The following is a 19,921-nucleotide window of genomic DNA, read 5'->3' on the forward strand; positions in this document are numbered from 1 at the left end:
ACCCACCCAGACCCATTCCCCTACATTTACCCCTGCACCTAACACTACGGGCAATTTAGCATGGCCAATTCACCTGACCTGCACATATTTGGACTGTGGGAGGAAACCGGAGCACCCGGAGGAAACCCACGCAGACACGGGGAGAATGTGCAAACTCCAGACAGTCCGTCGCCTGAGGCGGGAATTGAACCTGGGTCTCTGGCGCTGTGAGGCAGCAGTGCTAACCACTGTGCCACCGTGCCGCCCACACCACTGTGCCACCGTGCCGCCTTATCAAAAGAAATTTTCCGGCTTTATCAGGAAAAATGTGGTTGGAGAAAATCAAACTCAATCACACTGAAGTAAATTGTTTGGCAGATTCCAAGACTCGATCTGTCACAAATTCTAAAGAAACAAGCCTTTGTTTTCAATGGGAATGTGGGCAACATGGAGGAGATCTGTCAAATTGGAAGTCAAGGATGAAAATCAAGCGAAGTATTGCAAGATATGATCAGCTCTTTATGCAATTGGACCAAATGGTTTGGCAAGAAGCTTTGTTCAGACAATTAAATTGTTGTTTAGGGTGACTTAAGAGCAAAAATCATGATCCTAAATACTGAACCTTTTTTTTGTTACCAGGACATATGGTAGACTGCTCTGAAAGGTTAGATCGCATGGAATCCAGGGGGAACTGGCAAATTAGATTCAGAATTGGATTGCTCATAGGAAGTAGAGGGTAGTAGTGAAAGGTTGCTTGTTGGACGGGAGGCCTGTGATGAGTGAAGTGCTTCAGGGGTTGGTGCTGGACCCATTGATGTTTGTTTTCTATATCAATGATTTGGATGAAAATGTACAAGGTATGATTAGTAAATTTGCAGCTGACACTAAAATAGGCAGTATTGTGGACAGTGAGCAAGGTTATCAGAAATTGTAGCAGGATCTTGATCAGCTGAGGAAGTGGGCTGAGAAATGGCAAATAGAGTCTAATATAGATAACTGTGAGGTCTTGCATTTTGGAAAGTCAAATCAAGGTTGGAGTTTCGTGGTGAATGGTAAGCCCATAAGGAGTGTAGTGGAACAGAGGGACCTTGGACTTCAGTTATACGGTTCTCTGAAAGTGGAGTCCCAGGTAGACAGGGCAGTGCTAGTTTGGCACACTGGCCTTCATCAGTCAGGACATTGAGTATAGAAATTGGAAAGTTATGTTGCAGTAGTACAGGATGTCGGTGAGGCTGCATTTGGAGTGTTGTGTTCAGCTTTGGTCAACTTCCTATAGGAAAGATGTTATTAAACTAGAAACCGTGCAGAGAAATTTACAAGAATGTTGCCAGGGCTCAACAGTCTGAGTTATAGGAAGAGGTTGGACACGCCAGGACTTTTTCTTACAGAAGTTTGAGATCCTGAGAGTCATGGATAGGGTGTATGCACTCAGTCTTTTTCCCAGGCTGGGGACCAAAGACTAGAAGGTATCAGTTTAAGGATAGAGAGGAAAGAATAAAAGGGAACTTGAGGGGCAATGTTTTTACACAGGGTGGTATGCTTTTGGAATAAGCTGCCAGTGGAAGTGGTTGAGATGGGTACATTAACCATGTTTAAAAGGCATTTGGCCAATTATATGGACAGGAAAGATTTAAAAGAATATGGGCCAAGTGCAGGGAAATGGTGTTAGCGTTGATGAACATTTTGGTCAGCATGGACCAGTTTGGGCCAAAGGGCCCGTCTCCGTGCTGTGGGACTCTATGGTTCTGTAACACAACCCATTTGATGATTCAAAGTTCTCCAGCATTTGCTCATGGTAAAGTGTCAGTTGCATATGGTATCTGATTTTGTAAAACCACCCATGATAAAGACTTTGTTGACAAGAAACATCTGAATTGGTTTTTCCAAAGAGAGACCGAGACCAAATGTCAGTTTTTCATAAAGGTTAAGAAGTGTTGACCTACAGGTGGTAAGTGTGTGCCAGCCATCGTTGTGGAACAGACTGGACCACTTTCCTATACCATACATCAAGAGACAATATAGGATGGAGAAGACATGCAGATCATCTCTTGGCAATCAGACCAAATATGCCAGGGAACATTCTTTGAAGATCAACATAGAACTCTGCCAAATAGAGACCTGGATATACTTGAGGACAGAATGATAAAATAAACAATAGTACTGGAGCATCGGAGGGAGACAGTGGCTTAGTGGAGAATGCCATGACATGTGTGAACCTCTGAACACTGTTGTCTCAGGAAAAGACAATAACAGATAAAGTTCCTAGTACACCTAAAACACCAGAGGTTTAAAACCAATGAGAAAAATAAACAGATGCCTGTGGTGCACAACAGACACACAGGATTGGACTTTCTCCAGAATGTCTTAGTTACAGACAACTGTTTCTGATTGTAAATGTTGTGAATGTTTTCATTGCAGGAAATTCTGATGTATAGTAAAAAGGGAGGGATGTTGCACATTTGGTCAAGCTTAGTGAAATGCCACTTTAAGAATATGATCATGTGATGCAATGACATTATTGACCATTTTGGGCAGATAAATCACACTCTGTAACCATGCTGCTTGTAAAGTGAGCATCCTCATATTAAAGCTCCTGCTGTTTAACGCTTTGGCCTCCTGGTCCTTCTTAAAACTTAACTCACTGGGTCATGCACTGGAAATCGAGCTTTACTATTGAGTTGTCTCAACCTTGGGTATTTAATGAAACTATTAAAAATCCTAATTTGCCTCTTACTGACTGATACCAGGGATAAAAGCAAACCATACCAAGTTTCTTCAGTAATGATAAGAAAAAGCTCTATTTTTTATAATACTCTTAATCTCAATAAGACAGTAAAAGAATAGGATTTTGAATTATATATCTTAAACTTAGTTCTTTTTAAAATTTTCACAAACACTGCAAAGACATTAAAAAAGAAAAAAAGGCAAATATCAGGAGTGGAGGGAGTCCAAATCACAAAATTAGATGTGTTGGTTTCCTTATTCCTTTGATTCTTTGATGCTTTGGTGTTTGTTACCTACTCCATGATGATCAGTCTGTAGTTTACTTGTTGTTTGGTTGGACCCCAGGATTTTTCTGATTGCCTTGGGATTTTAGAATTGTTTCTTTCTGTATCTCCAAGTATCATTTTTCTGTTCTTTCAACAGAAAATTGGAGAGAAAAGCCTCAGTGTAAGAGAGGCGAGAAATATTATTCAAATGAGTTTCTGGAGGTCTTCATGCTTATCTTATTTTCATTCCCTTCAAAGAATGTGTGTTAAGTTGAATTCTGACCAACTAGAGGGTTGTTACTATGCTGAGCTGACCTGAAGTAGTAACTAATAGCCCAATTGATCTGGACTCAATGTCCCCAAAAAGCGACATTATCTCAGATGATTTTTCAAAGCTGCAAACATCATCTACATTCTCCCCCTTTTCAAAACAGATTTGATTTTTCTAATTTTCAGTCCATATTCAAAAATGCAACAATGTGATCTCTTGCATAGTGGGTTAAGTATATTTTTATTTTAATGCTTTTATCCATTTAAAAATAAATGAAATCTAATATGAGCATTCTGAAAGGCTGTGTTTTGGTTGACCTATTAACTTTGACACAATTGCAGTCTTGGATTCAAATATCTCTAGTCAGATGGTTGAATTTGCTGACAGCATTGTTGAGTTTTAATCACTTGTAGCTTTAATAATTTGTAGCTAAGACCAAGGTGGGAGGTTTACTGAAATGAAACCTGTCAAAAAGAGAGGAGAAACCACCTTTAATTGATTGGTCCAGTACATCTGGCAAGGTAATTGTTTTAAAACAAAATGTTGAAGTGTCTTCATCTTGGTTTCTCCAACTTAAAGCAAATGTGAAGATGATTGATGTTGAAGGGGGGAATGTATGAACTGAGAAGTTCAGATGAAACTAGACAACTAAACAGTTTGCAGTAGTGTTATCTTTTTAATCCCCAGGCAAAACAGCAATTAAATCTTCGAACCCACATGGCCGATGAATGCAAAAATGAATATGCTGCACAACTGCAGAACTTCAATAGTGAACAACAAAAGCATTTCCAGTTCATCATGCCTCAGATTTTTAAGGTAATTCAGTTTCCTTCCATGCTTTCCTGGATTGTTTGGAATCGGGAGGCCAATCAATGCAGATTGCAAGTGTCTGTAACCCCTATCTTCTGTGTTGTGACTTGAAGATCCTAAAAATGGGAGAAAATTAACATGTTGTTTATTTTGAATGTATAAATTTTTATATTCCGTTTTAGTGGTGACTTACATTACCACTGAATTTTAAAATCATTTTGAAATAATCTAAGTAGGGGTGGCGAAGTAGCTGCAATGCTGCACTTCTGTCACCTTGTCTATTCTGAATCTTGGACTCAATTGATGGTCCTACTCAGGCTCGTCTTGGAGAAATTATTTGTTTGCTTGATTCCATTTTGTAATTGTCCCTGAATTCAACTTTTCCGAGCTATAGTAAACTTGTATCAGATTCGGGTTAAATGGAAGAGCTTTTGGATTTGAAGAAGGATAATCCATAAAAATGTGCGGTGGTCATTCCTACCAGTATAATCAAGATACATCTGTGAGGATGAGTTAGAGTATCATAGAATCCCTACAGTGTCGAAAGAGACCATTTGCTCCATCAAATCTGCACTCACTCCCCAAACAGCATCCGACCCAGACCCTCCCCCTACCTCCATAACCCTGTATTTGTCATGACTGATCCACCAAGCTCACACATCCCTGGACATTGAGAAATTTAGCATGGCCAATCCATTTAACTTGCACATTGTTGGATTATGGGAGGAAATCAGAGCACCTGCTGGAAACCCACACAGACACAGGGAGAATATGCAAACTCCATGCAGACAATCACCCAAGGCTGGAATTGAACCAAGGTCCCTAGCACTGAGTGGCCCCAGTGCTAATCACTGAAGCCTGAGAGTTATTTTTCTCCTCAAATTAATTCTTTCAACATGTGCTAGAAGTCCAGTTTGGCAGCTATGCCCTCAGGATCCAGACAGCTTAATCAGTGTGTTGCAACTGAGCTGTTTTTGCTGATGGACATTGAAGTCTACCCATATTCAAATTACATTTTATACTGTACAGAATTTCCCAGTTTCTTCCTTTTATCCTCCAGAGTAATGTTAATAATTTTGTCCTCATAATGCTTAAGATGTCTTTAATTACAAGTACAGATAGTTCTTCTATAACACAATGCTTGTGTTCTTGTGCAACCCTGCATTCCTGAAGAAGAGCTTATGCCCGAAACGTCGATTCTCCTGTTCCCTGGATGCTGCCTGACCTGCTGCGCTTTTCCAGCAACACATTTTCAACCCTGCATTATAGAAAAATTGCGCTTTAGAAACAGCGCTTAAAGTTTTGGCGATGTAATCGTGTTACAGCCAACACATTTTAGAAGTAGTGTCCCCAATTCGTCAATTGCTTTGTTACCGAAGCGTGCATTATAATAGAGCAACCTGGACTGTACAAGTGCAAGTTATCAACACTAATACTTTATCCAAAGAATTGTCATTTATGTCTGGAATTTGCCCATTTTAAACTTTTGTTTAAAAGAAAAGTTGTGAAATGGTTACAATCTATCCTAAATGAGAACTTAATTTTACAGAATCTGCAAGACATGGATGAGCGAAGAATTGTCAAATTAAGTGAGTGTTACAGAGGATTTGCAGAAGCTGAGCGTAGAGTTGTTCCAATTATCAATAAATGTTTAGAGGGAATGATCAGCGCTGCAAAGTCTGTGGATGATCGCAAAGTAAGTATAGTTGAGAGCTATAATGAAAAAGCACACAAAATACTTATGTAATTTCAATGTCAGTAAGTTGGATTGTTGAGAAGTTGAACCTGGAGTGGCTAATCTTCCAGGTGGCAGGACTTTTGTGGGAGGGCACTGTTGAGTTTTTTGAGTGGGGAGGTGAGGTGGTGAAGAGGAAACCTAGCAAAAGAAAAACAGAAATTCAATGTTAAATGTTCCATTTCAGTACTGTTACTTATTACAAATTGTGTGTTTGGCAGATGATTGCTGTGTGGACAGCAAGGTTCATAGAATTTGACTTTTAAATTAATTTTATTTGTGCTGTCTCAATCAGATATGACTTTTTTCTTTGATTTGGTAATAAAGGAATAAAATGTACTTAATGATTAAAGGATCATAATCTTAAGAGCTTGAAGTGGATTTTAATTGTTTGATGTAATTAAATTTTGAAAAGAGGCTTTAATCAAACGTTTGTTCTATTATGTATCGTTTTTAAAATCTAACCAGTTGTGATTTGTGTTAAATCTGGATTTTTTTTTTGTCTCCTTTGCAAGTCAAAAATTTAAAACTCAGTTGTTTAACAAAGAAATATTGAAAAGTGTTGCATATGTTGTGTTACTCCCTAAGGTGCTGGTGGTAACTCCCTCATTGGGTCAGTTATATTCTAAGTCTTCTTATCAGGTCAGCTGTAGGAGTGCTTTAAAGTCCTGGACATTTCTCCATTTAATCATTAATGTCAGGGTATATGTGGTTATTGTGTGAAGATGGGGTTAAGATTGGGATTGGCTGTGACAGCCTCGTGGTTGAAAAGGCCTTCATACTTCAAGCTTATGCTTGAAGACTGACAATTTGAGAGTGGTGTCGATGGGATAGTCTCCCAGCAGGATTCAATGTCTTCAAGAATGAACAAAGTTAGTAAAAGAAGAAAATAACTGTGTGCTATTGAAAATACACTTAATATTAACTTTTTTTTTCTTATTAGGACTCTCTGATAGTAGTGGAATCCTTTAAATCAGGTTTTGAACCTCCTGGAGACTTTCCATTTGAAGACTTCAGCCAGAATATTTATAGGACAGTGTCTGATGGCAGTCTGAGTGCGCAAAGACAAGAGATGAGGGGGGACCAGAAGTACACAATAGGAAAAAGCAAAGGAAAACTTTGGCCTTTTGGCAAGAAAAGCAAGGTAATGTTGAGTTTCTCTTTACTTTATCGAACAAGCAGTTTGTAAGAAAAAGTTGTCCAATAGATATTAACTCCATCTCTCTTTCTAGTAATTATCTGAAGCTGAACTAGATTATTCACAACATTGGTGTCATATGAGATGAGCTTCTGACCTTTTTTTGGTTTTTACCAGATGTTGGTTATTTGTTCAAGGGATGTGAGTGCTATTGCCTAGACCAGCATTTACTGCCCACCCCTCACTGACCTGCAAAAAGCTGATGGTGAGCTTCCTCCTTAAACTGCTGCAGTCCTTGAAACATGACTGAGACTGTTTACTTCTATCTTTTTAACATTGCTTAACCACTCTTGCTCCAGAACATCTGCTTCAGTGTCATCCACACTTAAGTATGACTAATCATACTTGAGATCATCTAGAATTCTGAGGGCGGCACGGTGGCACAGTGGTTAGCACTGCTGCCTCACAGCGCCTGAGACCCGGGTTCAATTCCCACCTCAGGCGACTGACTGTGTGGAGTTTGCACGTTCTCCCTGTGTCTGCGTGGGTTTCCTCCGGGTGCTCCAGTTTCCTCCCACAGTCCAAAGATGTGCAGGTCAGGTGAATTGGCCATGTAGTGTTAGATAAGGGGTAAATGTAGGGGCATGGGTGGGTTGCGCTTCGGCGGGTTGGTGTGGATTTGTTGGGCCGAAGGGCCTGTTTCCACGCTGTAATGTAATCTAATCTAATCTAATTCCCTCTACTGTTGGTCCTTACTTGCATTGAGTGCCATTCACCCATAACTTTATGCTTTTTGCAGACCCACGCTGGCTTCTTTTTAAGCAATGTTGCATTTTTAAAATTCTCGCTTTGTTTTCATTCTCCTCCATGGCTTTACCACTCTCAAAGAACAAATGGAACAAAGTGCAAAGACAATTACAGCACAGGAACAGGCCCTTCAGCCCTGCAAGCCTGCGCTGATCCAGATCCTCTATCTAAACCTGCCGCCTATTGTCTAAAGATCTGTATCCCTCTGTTCCCCGCTCATTCATGTATCTGTCTAGATCTCTCTTATTTCTCCCCATCTCTAATCTCTTTCTTCTGAAAAACCTTCAGGATGCCTGTGCTTACCTCATTTTTAAGCTTTTCTGATTTTAATTGCTCCACCATTGGTGATCATGACTTGAATTGCTTAGCCTCTAAGTTCTGGAATTTCCTCTCAAGTTCTCTTTCTCTCCATTGAGCCACTTCATAAAACTTGTCTCTCTAAGTAATTTTTTGACTAGTCTTAAGCGTTGTGTCAAATGATATAATTAAGCGTTTTGCTAAATCATTTCAGAGGGCCATCAGCCAGGTTGCCATAGGACTGTGGACCAGACTAGGTTTGGATGATAAAACAAGGCAATGCCCTGGTCACTTTACTGATCCCAGCTTTTATGTGCAGAATTTTGAAGTTATGGAGTTGTGTATACATTTCTTGGATAAATAATTCAGACCTCTGGAACACTAGACAAAAGCTACTGCACAAAATTTCTCATTCCACCACACACACAGTTTTGTTGGATGTGTTTGTAATTCATTGGGAGAGAGTGAGGACTGCAGATGCTATAGAGTCAGAGTTGACAAATGTGGCACTGGAAAAGCACAGCAGGTTAGGCAGCATCCGAAGAGCAGGAAATTCAACGTTTCAGGCATAAGATCTTCATCAGGAAAGGGCTAATGCCTGAAACGTCAACTTTCCTGCTCCGCGGATGCTGCCTGACCTGCTGTGCTTTTTCCAGTGTCACACTTGTGGACTCTGGAAATTGATTTGAGAAATGGGAGGCAGATTTGGAAATGCTCTGATTAGTTGGATGGCACATATAATGCTCCTTACAAATCTATTTTGAGGCCTTAGCCTTTCAATATGTATGTATTAATGATTTGAATTAAGAATTAGAGAGTTGGGATTCTGCTTGCTGATGACATTAAGTTTTCTGGCAAAGCAAGGCATGTTGATTGGAGCAAGAAATTAAAAAGGCATATTGACAAATTGATTGAGTGGGTAATGTCTAAGGCTGATAGCCTTTGATGTGAGCAAGTGTGAGGTTGTTCACCATAGTTTAGATTTGAGAAAGAAAATAAGAGCATGCTCTTAAGAAATGAGGAGCTGTGAATGATATGAGTAATCCCCAAGCAAGGTTCACCACTCCTTATCCAACAGTTTAATAATGTAAGGAATCTAGTCTAGAACCATAACAAATTGGCTCACCTTAGTTATTCATGTGCCCTCCTTATTAGATTGCATAAAGATTAATTTTGAAGTTCTCATGTGGATACCGTTCTTCCAGATGCAAATGAATTTATATTTTAAAAGGTGCCAATTTAAGCAGCTTTCTTGAATTAACAAGAAGTGAGTTTATTGATTACTAAATACACCAAGATAAAGAAATACAGCACACACAGATTAGTTCCAGTAAGATGGTGGCAGAGTGGGACATTCAAGCCGGAGCTCCTTTGCTCTGCCCATTCTTTTTCTTCTTCTTCTCTTTATTCTCCCTCTCTCCTCCTTTCTCTCCCTTCTTTGGGCCCCGGCCTCCGGAATGGATGCCAGTAGTTCAGTGCGGAGCAGGGACATTGGTGACCAGTTGCCCAGTGCAGCGCATGGTGGCAGCCAGTGGTCAGACCTATGCACTGGTCTGCCATGGAGAGCCCCTGCGCAGAGACTGAGGTTTGTCTTTTTACCTTTGCTTCTTGATTTTCTGACCTATGGTTTTCCCACGTATAGCTGTAATGTCACTTTATTTTTCTTTTCACTATTCTGAAACTAAGGATTATACCTTTTTTTAATCAAAGATGGCGCTATAAATTGCGATTTATAACTTTTCACTGTTCTCATTTGAGTACGTGACAATAAAGCTAATTCAATTAGAAATACGAGGTGAGTCCAAAAATATAAAGTTTAGAAAAGGCTGATCAGTCTCTGATTTGTTTCTGAAGAGTGGAGAGTTGAATGTTATGGCTGTTGGGAGTGGGTGCTACTGGTAGCGTTGACATTCAGTTGATGTTGAACAATTCATTTTGAGATGCTTGTTTTTGCAGTTTGATTTTAAACTTGATTTTTGGTCCTGATTCTTCTTGACAAATGCTTCTGGCTACCTGGCTTCTGGACTCAGTAAGGAAGTTCTTTTGTTATTTTGTTTCCTTGCAACTAGCTTGCAACACTGAGAATTTTATGGTTCTCCTTTCTTTATCTTCATTGCAGAGATGTTAAGTGATGGTTCTCTAAACTGTGACCTTTATAGTATGCTAGTTCACTCACTAGGACATCAGGCCACTACTGCACATAGATAGTGTTGCTGTTAGTTTTCAAACCCCATTTTTGAATGTTCCAAAGCATGCAAATTATAGTCATAGAGTCATAGAGATGTACAGCATGGAAACAGACCGTTTGGTCCAACCCGTCCATGCCGACCAGATATCCCAACCCAATCTCGTCTCACTTGCCATCACCCAGAAGGCTGTGGCTTTTTACTTGAGAGATAGAGTTAGTCAGCACCCTCGTTATCTCTTTCTGCAACTTTTATCTCTCTCTTTGAAGTTTCCCTGACACTCTACAGATGCAACATTCCACTGGCCCCATTCAGGACATTGCCAGATAATGGCTGAATATACATTTGCAGTCATTTTCTTTGTATAATTTTTAAAAAAAAAACACATTTTGTCGTTAAAAGTAAACAATGTTCTACATATGCCAGGTTCTGACCTATCATAAGAAGCAAAATGAATTAAATATCCATATTTATCCCCTCACATTTATTAAATTAAACTCAGTCTGCCACTTCTCAGTCCATTGGCCCATCTGATCAAGATCCTGTTGTAATCCGAGGTAACCTTCTTTGCTGTCCACTATACCTCCAATTTTGGTGTCATCTGCAAACTTGCTAACAATACCTCTTATGCTCAAATCCAAATCATTTATATAAATGATGAAAAGTAGTGGACCCAGCACCAATCCTTGTGGCACTCCACTGGTGATTGTTTGTTCTCCATGAAGTACAAACATTTGATTAATTATGCTGCAATGTTTTTCATAAAAGTAATAAATGTAAATCTCACAAATAAATCGCTTTATTTACTGTTAATTGTGTGTATTCCTGCAATTGATGATTCACTATTGGAGCATTCTATTTTCTTCTTTGCTAAGACTAATAATTGTTTCACCATGTAAATTGATTTTATCTATACTTGACTGAACTTTTCTTTTCCACTGTAGATATTCCTATTAATTAAGCGTTAACTGTTTTTGATTTCCTTGCGATGTTCCATATTTTTAGATCTTTGCACTCATCTATATAATATAGCACAATATTGCATTATTAACCTATTTTGGATGACTGTTACAGGAAAATGCATAGGTAGAAAAGTTACTTTATACCTTTAGATTTAGAAGTGTATAACACTTTTGTGGTCTCTTTATTTCTCCTTTTATTTGATTAAAATGTAGTTGGTCGTAAAATCCTGTTATTTTTGTATTCTGTCTTTCTTGTCACTATAGTCAGCTGAACTGAGGTGTGTATATTGACAAACCACAAAACAGATTAGACGATGGGCACTGTTCATTCCACATTGCCTAACCAGTCTTTTAAACTTTTGAATGTCTGGCACATTTTATTGCATGTAACCTTTTAAGCAAAATCTAAATTAATACAATTTGAGAAAACCCATAACTTCTTTTTTGGCCCTTCTCCATTTTGACTTCATTTTCCTTAAGTTTGTAGTTCATTTCCTTTTCTTGTTTTGTTAGCTGCTATTCCCTCCCCTCTCCCCCACCACTTCTTGCTCATCCTTTGATCCATATGGGCTTCAGACTCCCAGGTTTTCCAGGGATCCACTGTCTTACTGTATGAATGAATTAAAGACAGTGAAACCCAGAATTCCTTCTTTCAAGAATTTCAAAAGAGGGGTAAGTTGGTTTACTTTGAACGCGCATTTTGCAGCTGTTTGGATTGCAGCATGTGGCTGATAGATGTGCAGATTTCTACAAGGGCTTCCATGGTTAGTTTGACAGGTAAATGGAAGTGGTATGGCTTCAAATCACCAGTGGTCAGTGTATATCCCCTAACTACTGTGCCAGTGTTAGATGTTACTGGTCTCGAAATAAGTTCTTGAAGCTTGGATAGAATTATGACCCTTTAGCCTCAAATTTTAGCTGCTTTAGTTTGCAAGAATGATAGTTTAATTTTCACTGATAACCATAAAAGCCCTTTTATCTTAATGAGTGGCTGCTTTCAAATATAAAAGTGAGTGTGGGTGTTTCTACTGTCATTTTGTATTTTGCATCATTGTATCTAATGAAATAATGAAGTTGCATGATGTGTACAGGGGGTATTTGGCACTAGAATGGTTCACAATATTCTTTCCTGACCGGTAAACGCAGATGGAGAATAGAATAACATTTTTTTAAAAACCGGCATTTATGTTATTTGCTACACGTTTACACGTAATATGCCTTACTCTAGCTCTCAACGAGTGTGATAAATGAAAGCAGAGATTTTTGACTCGCACATTTTCCTGTTCTGTTGGAAAGAAATAGCATTAAAGTCAGCAAAATTCATAGCTCAATATCTTGGCCTTCACCTGCTGGGTACAGCCAATTAAAATGAGTGATAGATGAGTTTTTTTTTGTCTATGTACTTCCAATTCTGTAGCAGTCTAAAAGGATATATGTGTCTGATCATTTCAGGTAAGAGATCATTTGTTATCAGAGATAGTGATGTTGTTCCTTTTATAAAGAACTGCAGCACAGAAATAGGTATTCAAACCAGTAGGTCCATGTTAGTTCTAGTTATTCTTTATTGGCTGATATTACAATTGTGAAACATCCCTCCTGTATCTTTTTTGTTTTACCATGATTAGTTGGTTAGCGTGCCTTCACCGAAAATAAATTAGAATTAATAGAAGAACCTTGTTTTATTTTGATGGCTAAATGGTAAGAGGCTGCATATTGAAAATTTGCATGTGATTTTGAATGTGTAGTGCTGAAATTTGTAACATTTTTAAGTTGCAGCATCCCTTTCCAAATGAAATGGACAATATTCCTATCCATAGGAAATAACATGCACAGAATTTCGGAATCTGTATTTCGGTTGAAATGTCTTTCTCTTCATCTGGTTTACGCTAATTGAGTAAAGAATTATGTAATAAAAGAAAAAAACATGTCTATATAGCACCTTCCATGATCTTCAGTGCCCTTTAATAGTTAGCTAATAGAATATTTTAGCAGTGTTGTCACAGTTAGAGAAAACATGGAGATAACAGTAGGGTCCTGTAAATGGTGATGGCCAGATTTTATTTCCATTATATTGGCTGGGGGAAAAATATTAAGCAGAACTGATAATGGAAACAAGCACAGCTTGCACCTGCACTTAAATGATGCTTTCAACTTTGAGAGTAACTCAGGTTGGTCACTTTGCAAAACAAGTTGTTTTCAGATTTTAAGTGCTTAACATGTTAAGCTAACCATAAGCTGAAGTAGAGTTTCCATCTTGGATGCTGTCAAAAATCTGTGTTCAAATTGCATTGCTTTTCTGATGTTGGTTCAAGTTTCTGCCTCAAATAAATTGCAAAACTACAGATTTTCAAGTGTAATTGGGCAATGTAATAAAATTTGTTCTTTTTTCTCTAATTAAAATAATTTCACTTAAGAATGATAGTCTGATGCAGTTTCATTAATAAAATTGATAATGAGGAACAAAAATAGGGCATTTTAGTTAAGTGTGGAGAGTATGGTGTTGGAAAAGCACAGCAGGTGAGACAGCATCTGAGGAGTAGGAGGATCAACGTTTCTGGCAAAAGCCCTTCATCATTCATTTTCAGCACCACACATTCGACTCTAATCTCCAGCATCTACTTTTGCCCATTTTTGCTAAGTATCTAGTCCTCTATTATATAGACTCTAATTCTAAATAAATGACAATTGCTTGAGAAAGCTATAAGCCATTGGTAAACACTGTGTATATTAAATATTTTAAAAACTTCTCAAACATACTTGTGTTTTTTTGTTGTTGTTAAGTAGATAAACAAGCTTAACTTTGAAGAGCAGTTAGGTGCTATCTTGTATGTGGTAATTGATTAGCACATTGTGAATGGCTATCTGTCTCTGCTTGTGATTCCCCTTCTAAATCACCATTTCCCTTTTTTTAAAAAAAAAAGCCCCCTGTAAACTATCATCAATGAATCAAGACATTTTCTTTTCTGAGAGCACTTGAGATTTTCTCCAAGGACTATGTATTGTTTTTATTCTCTCTCTAACTTGTGTTATTAGTCAGGCAGCAACAACACCTTTCTGTACATGTGTTGACAATTAGGGGATTTTGGCTTACACAAAAACAGAATTAGAAGAATTGATTAACATCCTCAGCAATTATTAACAAACACATAGAGTGCTGCAGAAATTCAGGTCTAGAAGCATCTGTGAAGCAAGAAACAAAGTTAACATTTTGAGTTTGGTATGGCTTCTTCAGATTGGGTTGTGGATGTCATTGATTGTCACTTATTGCCCATCCCCAATTGCCCTCACCTCCACCATCCCATGCCTCTCCTCCAAAATATTAATCTTGTCTGCCCTCTGTTCTCCTTATTCACACACTCAGGGCACCTCTTGACTGACAAAGGACCAATCCCCTGACTTACTATAGCCTCTTTGACTGTTCAGTGCTTCCCAAATACACCAAGGTGCCACTCTGCTCCCAAATATGTCGTTTGCCAGTTTATCTGTCTATATTACATCAGCACTATATTGTAAGGTATTGTGAGGTCCAAACTGCAGTAGAATGAACTGTATTAGAAGTGAATCCCAAGTATGCTTTGTTGAGGTGAAGTTGGTACTTTGCCAATGCAGGCAGTCACTGCCTGTGGAGTGTGCCCTGAGATTTTGGGGAATAATGGTCATGATAGATTGCCAGCAATGATATTGTGGATGTTGCAGCTGCCAGATACTTGCTCTAACTGCAGAAAACTGTTTCTGCTAAGTTTCTCTCCACTATCTGGGAAAACACCAGCGTAGTGACGTTGCCATTACATCCTGCCGCCCCTGAAAATTTATTATTAAAGTAGCTGAAGGTGGTTACGCCTTGGCATTAAGACACTGTTCTGGTTGTTTTTAATCAGCCTGTTCAGAAATGTTGACACAAATGTTGTTGGGTCATTATTACTGCACCGCAAGACCTGTCCTTCATTGTTCTATGTGGTTGAGATAATAGGCTGCAACCAGCTACACTTTGTGAATTATGTGACTTCAATTAGTGGAAATTTTTTCCCCGTTTATACAACTGATTTTACTCATATGTGAGACATGACATGACACCAAATATCAGTTACAGCACCGTGCTGCCCTGTATCCACAGGATTAAGGTGGGAGTCCACTTCCTAATCCAAAGGAGCAGATGTCCTGAATATTATTTTGGCTACAATCTGCTAATTTGCTACTTAGCATTTTAATTTTGAGGCGAAACTTGAAATTACACAGGGATGCAGCAACTTGAATGTAGTTGATGCTGTTTATACACAAGTATTGTGATTGATGTAAGTGTAGAACATTTGTAATGATTACTTTCTCTTTTCATATGAACTATGAAGCTTTCAATAAAGCTGGTAAGCGTGACTTTCAACCAAAGGTTTCTTTAACATTCTTTTTGTGAAGGTGTGTGTGGTTGAATTGTCTAATCTACTTTTAAGAAGCTTATACCTGAAAATCTCAGCTTTATTTATTAATCTATGTCAATTGCTGGAAGTCTGTTAGTTGAGTTGTCTTGCTTCCCTTACTTTAAAGACTTAATAGTATTCATTTTCAGTAATAGTTATTTGATGGTTTGGCAGCAAGCTGAAAATTTACTGCAGTGTTCTTCATCTCAATCCCATTCCAAGCATGTGAAAAGAGCTGACGCATTTTGTTGGTATTGGGCTATTGCTGTGTGTGTTTACATGTAACCAGTCTTTTAAGATGCATTTTCATTCTGTTCCCAACTGGTCATCCTAATCCCTTCACCCATCACATCATTAAACCCCTTTGGCAGTAAGCCTGAGCTTTGGTATTTTTCTTGGTCTCCTTTGTTATTCCTTCTCTCACTCTTCCCATTCTTTCAGGATAGAAAGGACTTTCCTAAATGTGAAATGGTATCCAGCATCCTGACCTTGAACTGTAGATACTCTGAATAAAAATAATCTGGCGTAAATGACAGTTATAGGAGTCAAATGCATATCATTTATCACTGGGAGTCAAGTCTGTTGTCCAGATTGATATGCAGTCATGGTTGAGAGACTTCTGCACGGCTCCTAAAGTTTTCTGTTTTACTGTTCTATTTAAAAATTTGTACATTTATTTTTTGATCATTAGTCAAAAGTAATTTTGTCCTTCGTTGCCTCCTTTTCCTTCAACTGTGACTAAAGTTGGAATCATAGAATTTTACAGAAGAGACAATTTGTCCCATCATATCTGTACCAGCTCCTGAAAGAGCTACTCAGCTATTCAGTTATCAGTGTTCTGCTACCTTCAGCTTATTTTTGGTTTCTATTGTCCCCTTTCCAACCTGTTCTATTTCAAATCCTTGGTAGCTTTTGAGCACATTGAAAGATGCATCATTAACTTGTGTGTATTGCGTTACTATTACTAATCGACAGTGTTGACACATAGAATATATGTCTTTTGCTTTTCTCTAACATTCTTTTGTACTAGTATACACACAGTTTATTCATGATTTACAATGCAATGCTGCTATGCTAAAATGAATAGATAAAGTGGGCATGAAATACTTGTTTTAAGACTGAGCTAAGTCTTAATAGATAAAAAATATCTAATGGTATCAACAAATTTTAAAAATCCTGTTCTCAAGAAGCATGTCCACAACACAGCAGTGATTGCACTGAAATATTTTGGAAATGTATGTGTGTCATAATAAATGTTACCTTCAACTTGTCTAGTGTGTATGATACTCTTCATTAGGACATCTGATCTGTTGTGGCAAGTGATCTGTTATTGAGCCATGGTTCAAATTTTCATTACCTATGGAGTTTTTAGGAAAATTATAGTACTCTAGCAGAAAATGTTGAGTAGGAATTTTGCTGTAAGTTTATCGTGCTGCATCAAATCAGTTGACCTAAGAATCATGTCAATCTGTAACTGTAAAGTTGGATTTAGCTTTGCATTGGATGTCACTGCTTTTGTATGTATACAAGGCAATTCTGCACAGTGGTACGGAATTAGTGTTAAGCACATAGTAGCCATTAGTTTCATTTTTGTTATAGGGAACTGTGTCAGAAGACTTTAGTCATCTGCCACCAGAACAGAGGCGCAAGAAACTGCAACAAAGGATTGATGAACTTAACAAGGAATTGCAGAAAGAAATGGATCAAAGGTCTGTGGTTCGCTACATCACACTTAGCTGTGAAGTGTTATGGTATTAAGCATTATAAATCCTTTGTATAATTCAGAATAAGTCTGCGTTTACTCATGGACACTGTAGTCAGACAAACCACAGAAAAACATCAATGCAATAGGAATGAGGTTAACTGACTTCTTATTTTGGTCGGTAATGTACTGTCAAAACTGGCGGATGAAGTAGTAGATGTACTCTTTCACTTACTGATTTAAACTTGAAAGTAAACATAACCATGCCATAGTAATTTTGCATAGGTCTGACTATTGGGACCGACAGTGACCACTTCAAGTGGCAGGAGCCTTAATGTTTATTTAAGAATATATGGCAAGAACCAAGAAATTACTAGCTTAGGATGTCATTATTGATGATATTTGTTTAAAAAATGAATTATATTTACTTTGTTAGGAGTACAAAAGGCTTAAGTAGGGCGTATAAGCTTCAGGGTTGGCTGGTAAGTAAAACTATAGAACTAGGTCATAATGACCTCATTGTCGCACATTTACCTGAGTATTTGTTTAGGTGGTATCCACATGAGCAACATTTTGTATCCTAAGGTTGAATTCACTGCTCTGAACCAAAAGGCAGAAGAACCTAATTTCTGTAATAGTTACTACTGGAAGGTTGACCGTTGAAAATTGGGTTAGGGTTGGTGATAAATGATGACCTGTATTACTAAATAGCTTGCTGATAGTTTCATACATGAAAGATGACCATGCAACATATCCTTGTTCACACACAAACCTTTCCTCCGAAAAAAGTGTGTTGGAGATCTCTAATCCCTGCTGCATTTCCCTAGCACCATCCTGAACAATCAAAGTTGACTTGCCTGGTTTGAAGTTAATCAGTTCATTAAGGCAGTGCCTGTTGCACCTCTATACCTGAGCGCAACCACTCAACCCCCTCTTCACGTGCTATATAAATTGTTCTTTTCTTTCTAATGTTATTTTCCTTGTTTTTCAATAATGATGAGCGCAAGATGAAAAATTTTTACTTCATATGTGTTTCTTTTTCGCAACATTTCAAGTTCTGTGCCAATAAGCAATTATTTTAAATTTTGTTTCAGAAATTGCCGTAGTGCCCCCTAGAGTGCAAAACCTTATCCATCACAACAGCATTCACTGATCTTTTAAATCTTCCTCTCCTCAACCTATCCAATGCTGAGTAGAGAAAGCAATCCAAAGACCACCAGCCTTTGTAACATTGTTTTTCAGTTTAGGGCTTAAATCTTTAAACGTCCTTAATCTTAACATATACTTCAATTCAAGCAATTGGTTCTAACAGGTGTGAGAGGAAAATTTTCCAGAACTAGTGTAGGGAGGCTTCAAAATATATATTTTAATAACTTCCTCAACTTATATTTTTTGAGGTAACCAGGGTAAAGAGTGCATTTATTGTATTATTACTTGTGGATTTTAGCTCTGCTTTTAATAAGATCTCACATGATTGCCTTGCCATGAAATTAAAAACCCATAGTATCCAAGGAGGACTGGCAAGTTGGATCCACTCTTGGTTTAAGGCTGTTTGCTTTGGAGTTCTGCAGTGTTCAATACTAAGTCCCTTGCTTTTTTGTAGTTTGCCAATGATTTATTCTTAAATGTAGTGAATGTGCTTAAATGATTTGCAGATGATACAATTGGCAATGAAGAAGAAAGCTGTAGATTACAGGAAAGTATGAATGAGTAAATCAGGTGAGCAGAACAGTGTCAAATGGAATACAGTTGGAAGTGGAAGTGTGTGAGGTGTGAGATGATGATCCTTAACTCCACTTTCCTGCCTTTTCCCAATAAACCATGATTTCCTTACTGATTAAGCATTTATCACAACTTTGAATATACTTCATGGCCCATCCTCTGTGGTGAAGAATTCCTCAAATTTAGTACCCTCAGAAATTCCTCTGCATCTCTGACTTAAATACTTGACTCCTTGTTCTGAGATTAACCTCTCTTGTCCTCAATAGTCTATAACTTTAAATATGAGCAGTTATGAGGGCATGAAAGCAGAACTTAAGTAAATTAGCAAATTAGATTAATGGATAGGGCAATAGAGATGGCAGACACACGGTAATATTTCAGAACATACAGAATGGATACATTAATGTAAGAAAAAAATCCAGGTGAAAGACCTTTTTTGTCAAGTAGAAATGTTAAGAATAGTATCAAACTAGAGTAAAAAGCTATAATTGCTCAAAGGCAGCTTGCAGTTCAGAAGTTTAAACATAATATAAACAACACAACAAGGAATGATGAACAAAACTACGAAGAGGAAAAAGTTGGAGCATGAGAGAGCGAGCTCACCAGAAACACAAACAAGGTGAGCATTGATTTCATAGAGAGTGAAACTGGACAATTAATGATGGAAAATAAGGAAATGACAGATGAATTGAATTTGTTTTTGTCACTCTTCACTATAGAGGATATAATTAACATTCCAGAAGCAGTTTTGAATCAGGAAATGGAAGAGAGGGAGAAACTCTGGAATATCACCATCACGAGAGAAGTGGTGATGAATACATTTTGAAGCTATAGACTGACGAGTGCCCAAATCCTGATATCTTAAAAGAAGCAGCTAGTGAGATAGTTGATGTTTTGGTTTTAATTTTCT

The 19,921-nt window shown here is 38.0% G+C and overlaps 1 protein-coding gene across 4 annotated transcripts in view; it reads left to right on the forward strand.

Annotated features, from left to right (window-relative positions):
* Positions 1-19,921, forward strand: part of fnbp1l (formin binding protein 1-like) — a 201,806-nt gene that overhangs the window by 160,008 nt on the left and 21,877 nt on the right. For 2 of the 4 annotated variants that reach the window (XM_043698825.1, XM_043698826.1), the window contains exons 7-12: positions 3,928-4,056; positions 5,600-5,746; positions 6,729-6,929; positions 11,689-11,847; positions 15,522-15,536; positions 17,187-17,296. In XM_043698825.1, coding sequence (XP_043554760.1) covers positions 3,928-4,056; positions 5,600-5,746; positions 6,729-6,929; positions 11,689-11,847; positions 15,522-15,536; positions 17,187-17,296 — 761 coding nt within the window. The remainder of the gene's footprint in view (positions 1-3,927; positions 4,057-5,599; positions 5,747-6,728; positions 6,930-11,688; positions 11,848-15,521; positions 15,537-17,186; positions 17,297-19,921) is intronic. The other 2 variants (XM_043698827.1, XM_043698828.1) reach the window with 2 other exon arrangements.

Source organism: Chiloscyllium plagiosum, chromosome 11 (genome assembly GCF_004010195.1).
Source record: "Chiloscyllium plagiosum isolate BGI_BamShark_2017 chromosome 11, ASM401019v2, whole genome shotgun sequence".
Taxonomy (NCBI): Eukaryota; Metazoa; Chordata; class Chondrichthyes; order Orectolobiformes; family Hemiscylliidae; genus Chiloscyllium; species Chiloscyllium plagiosum.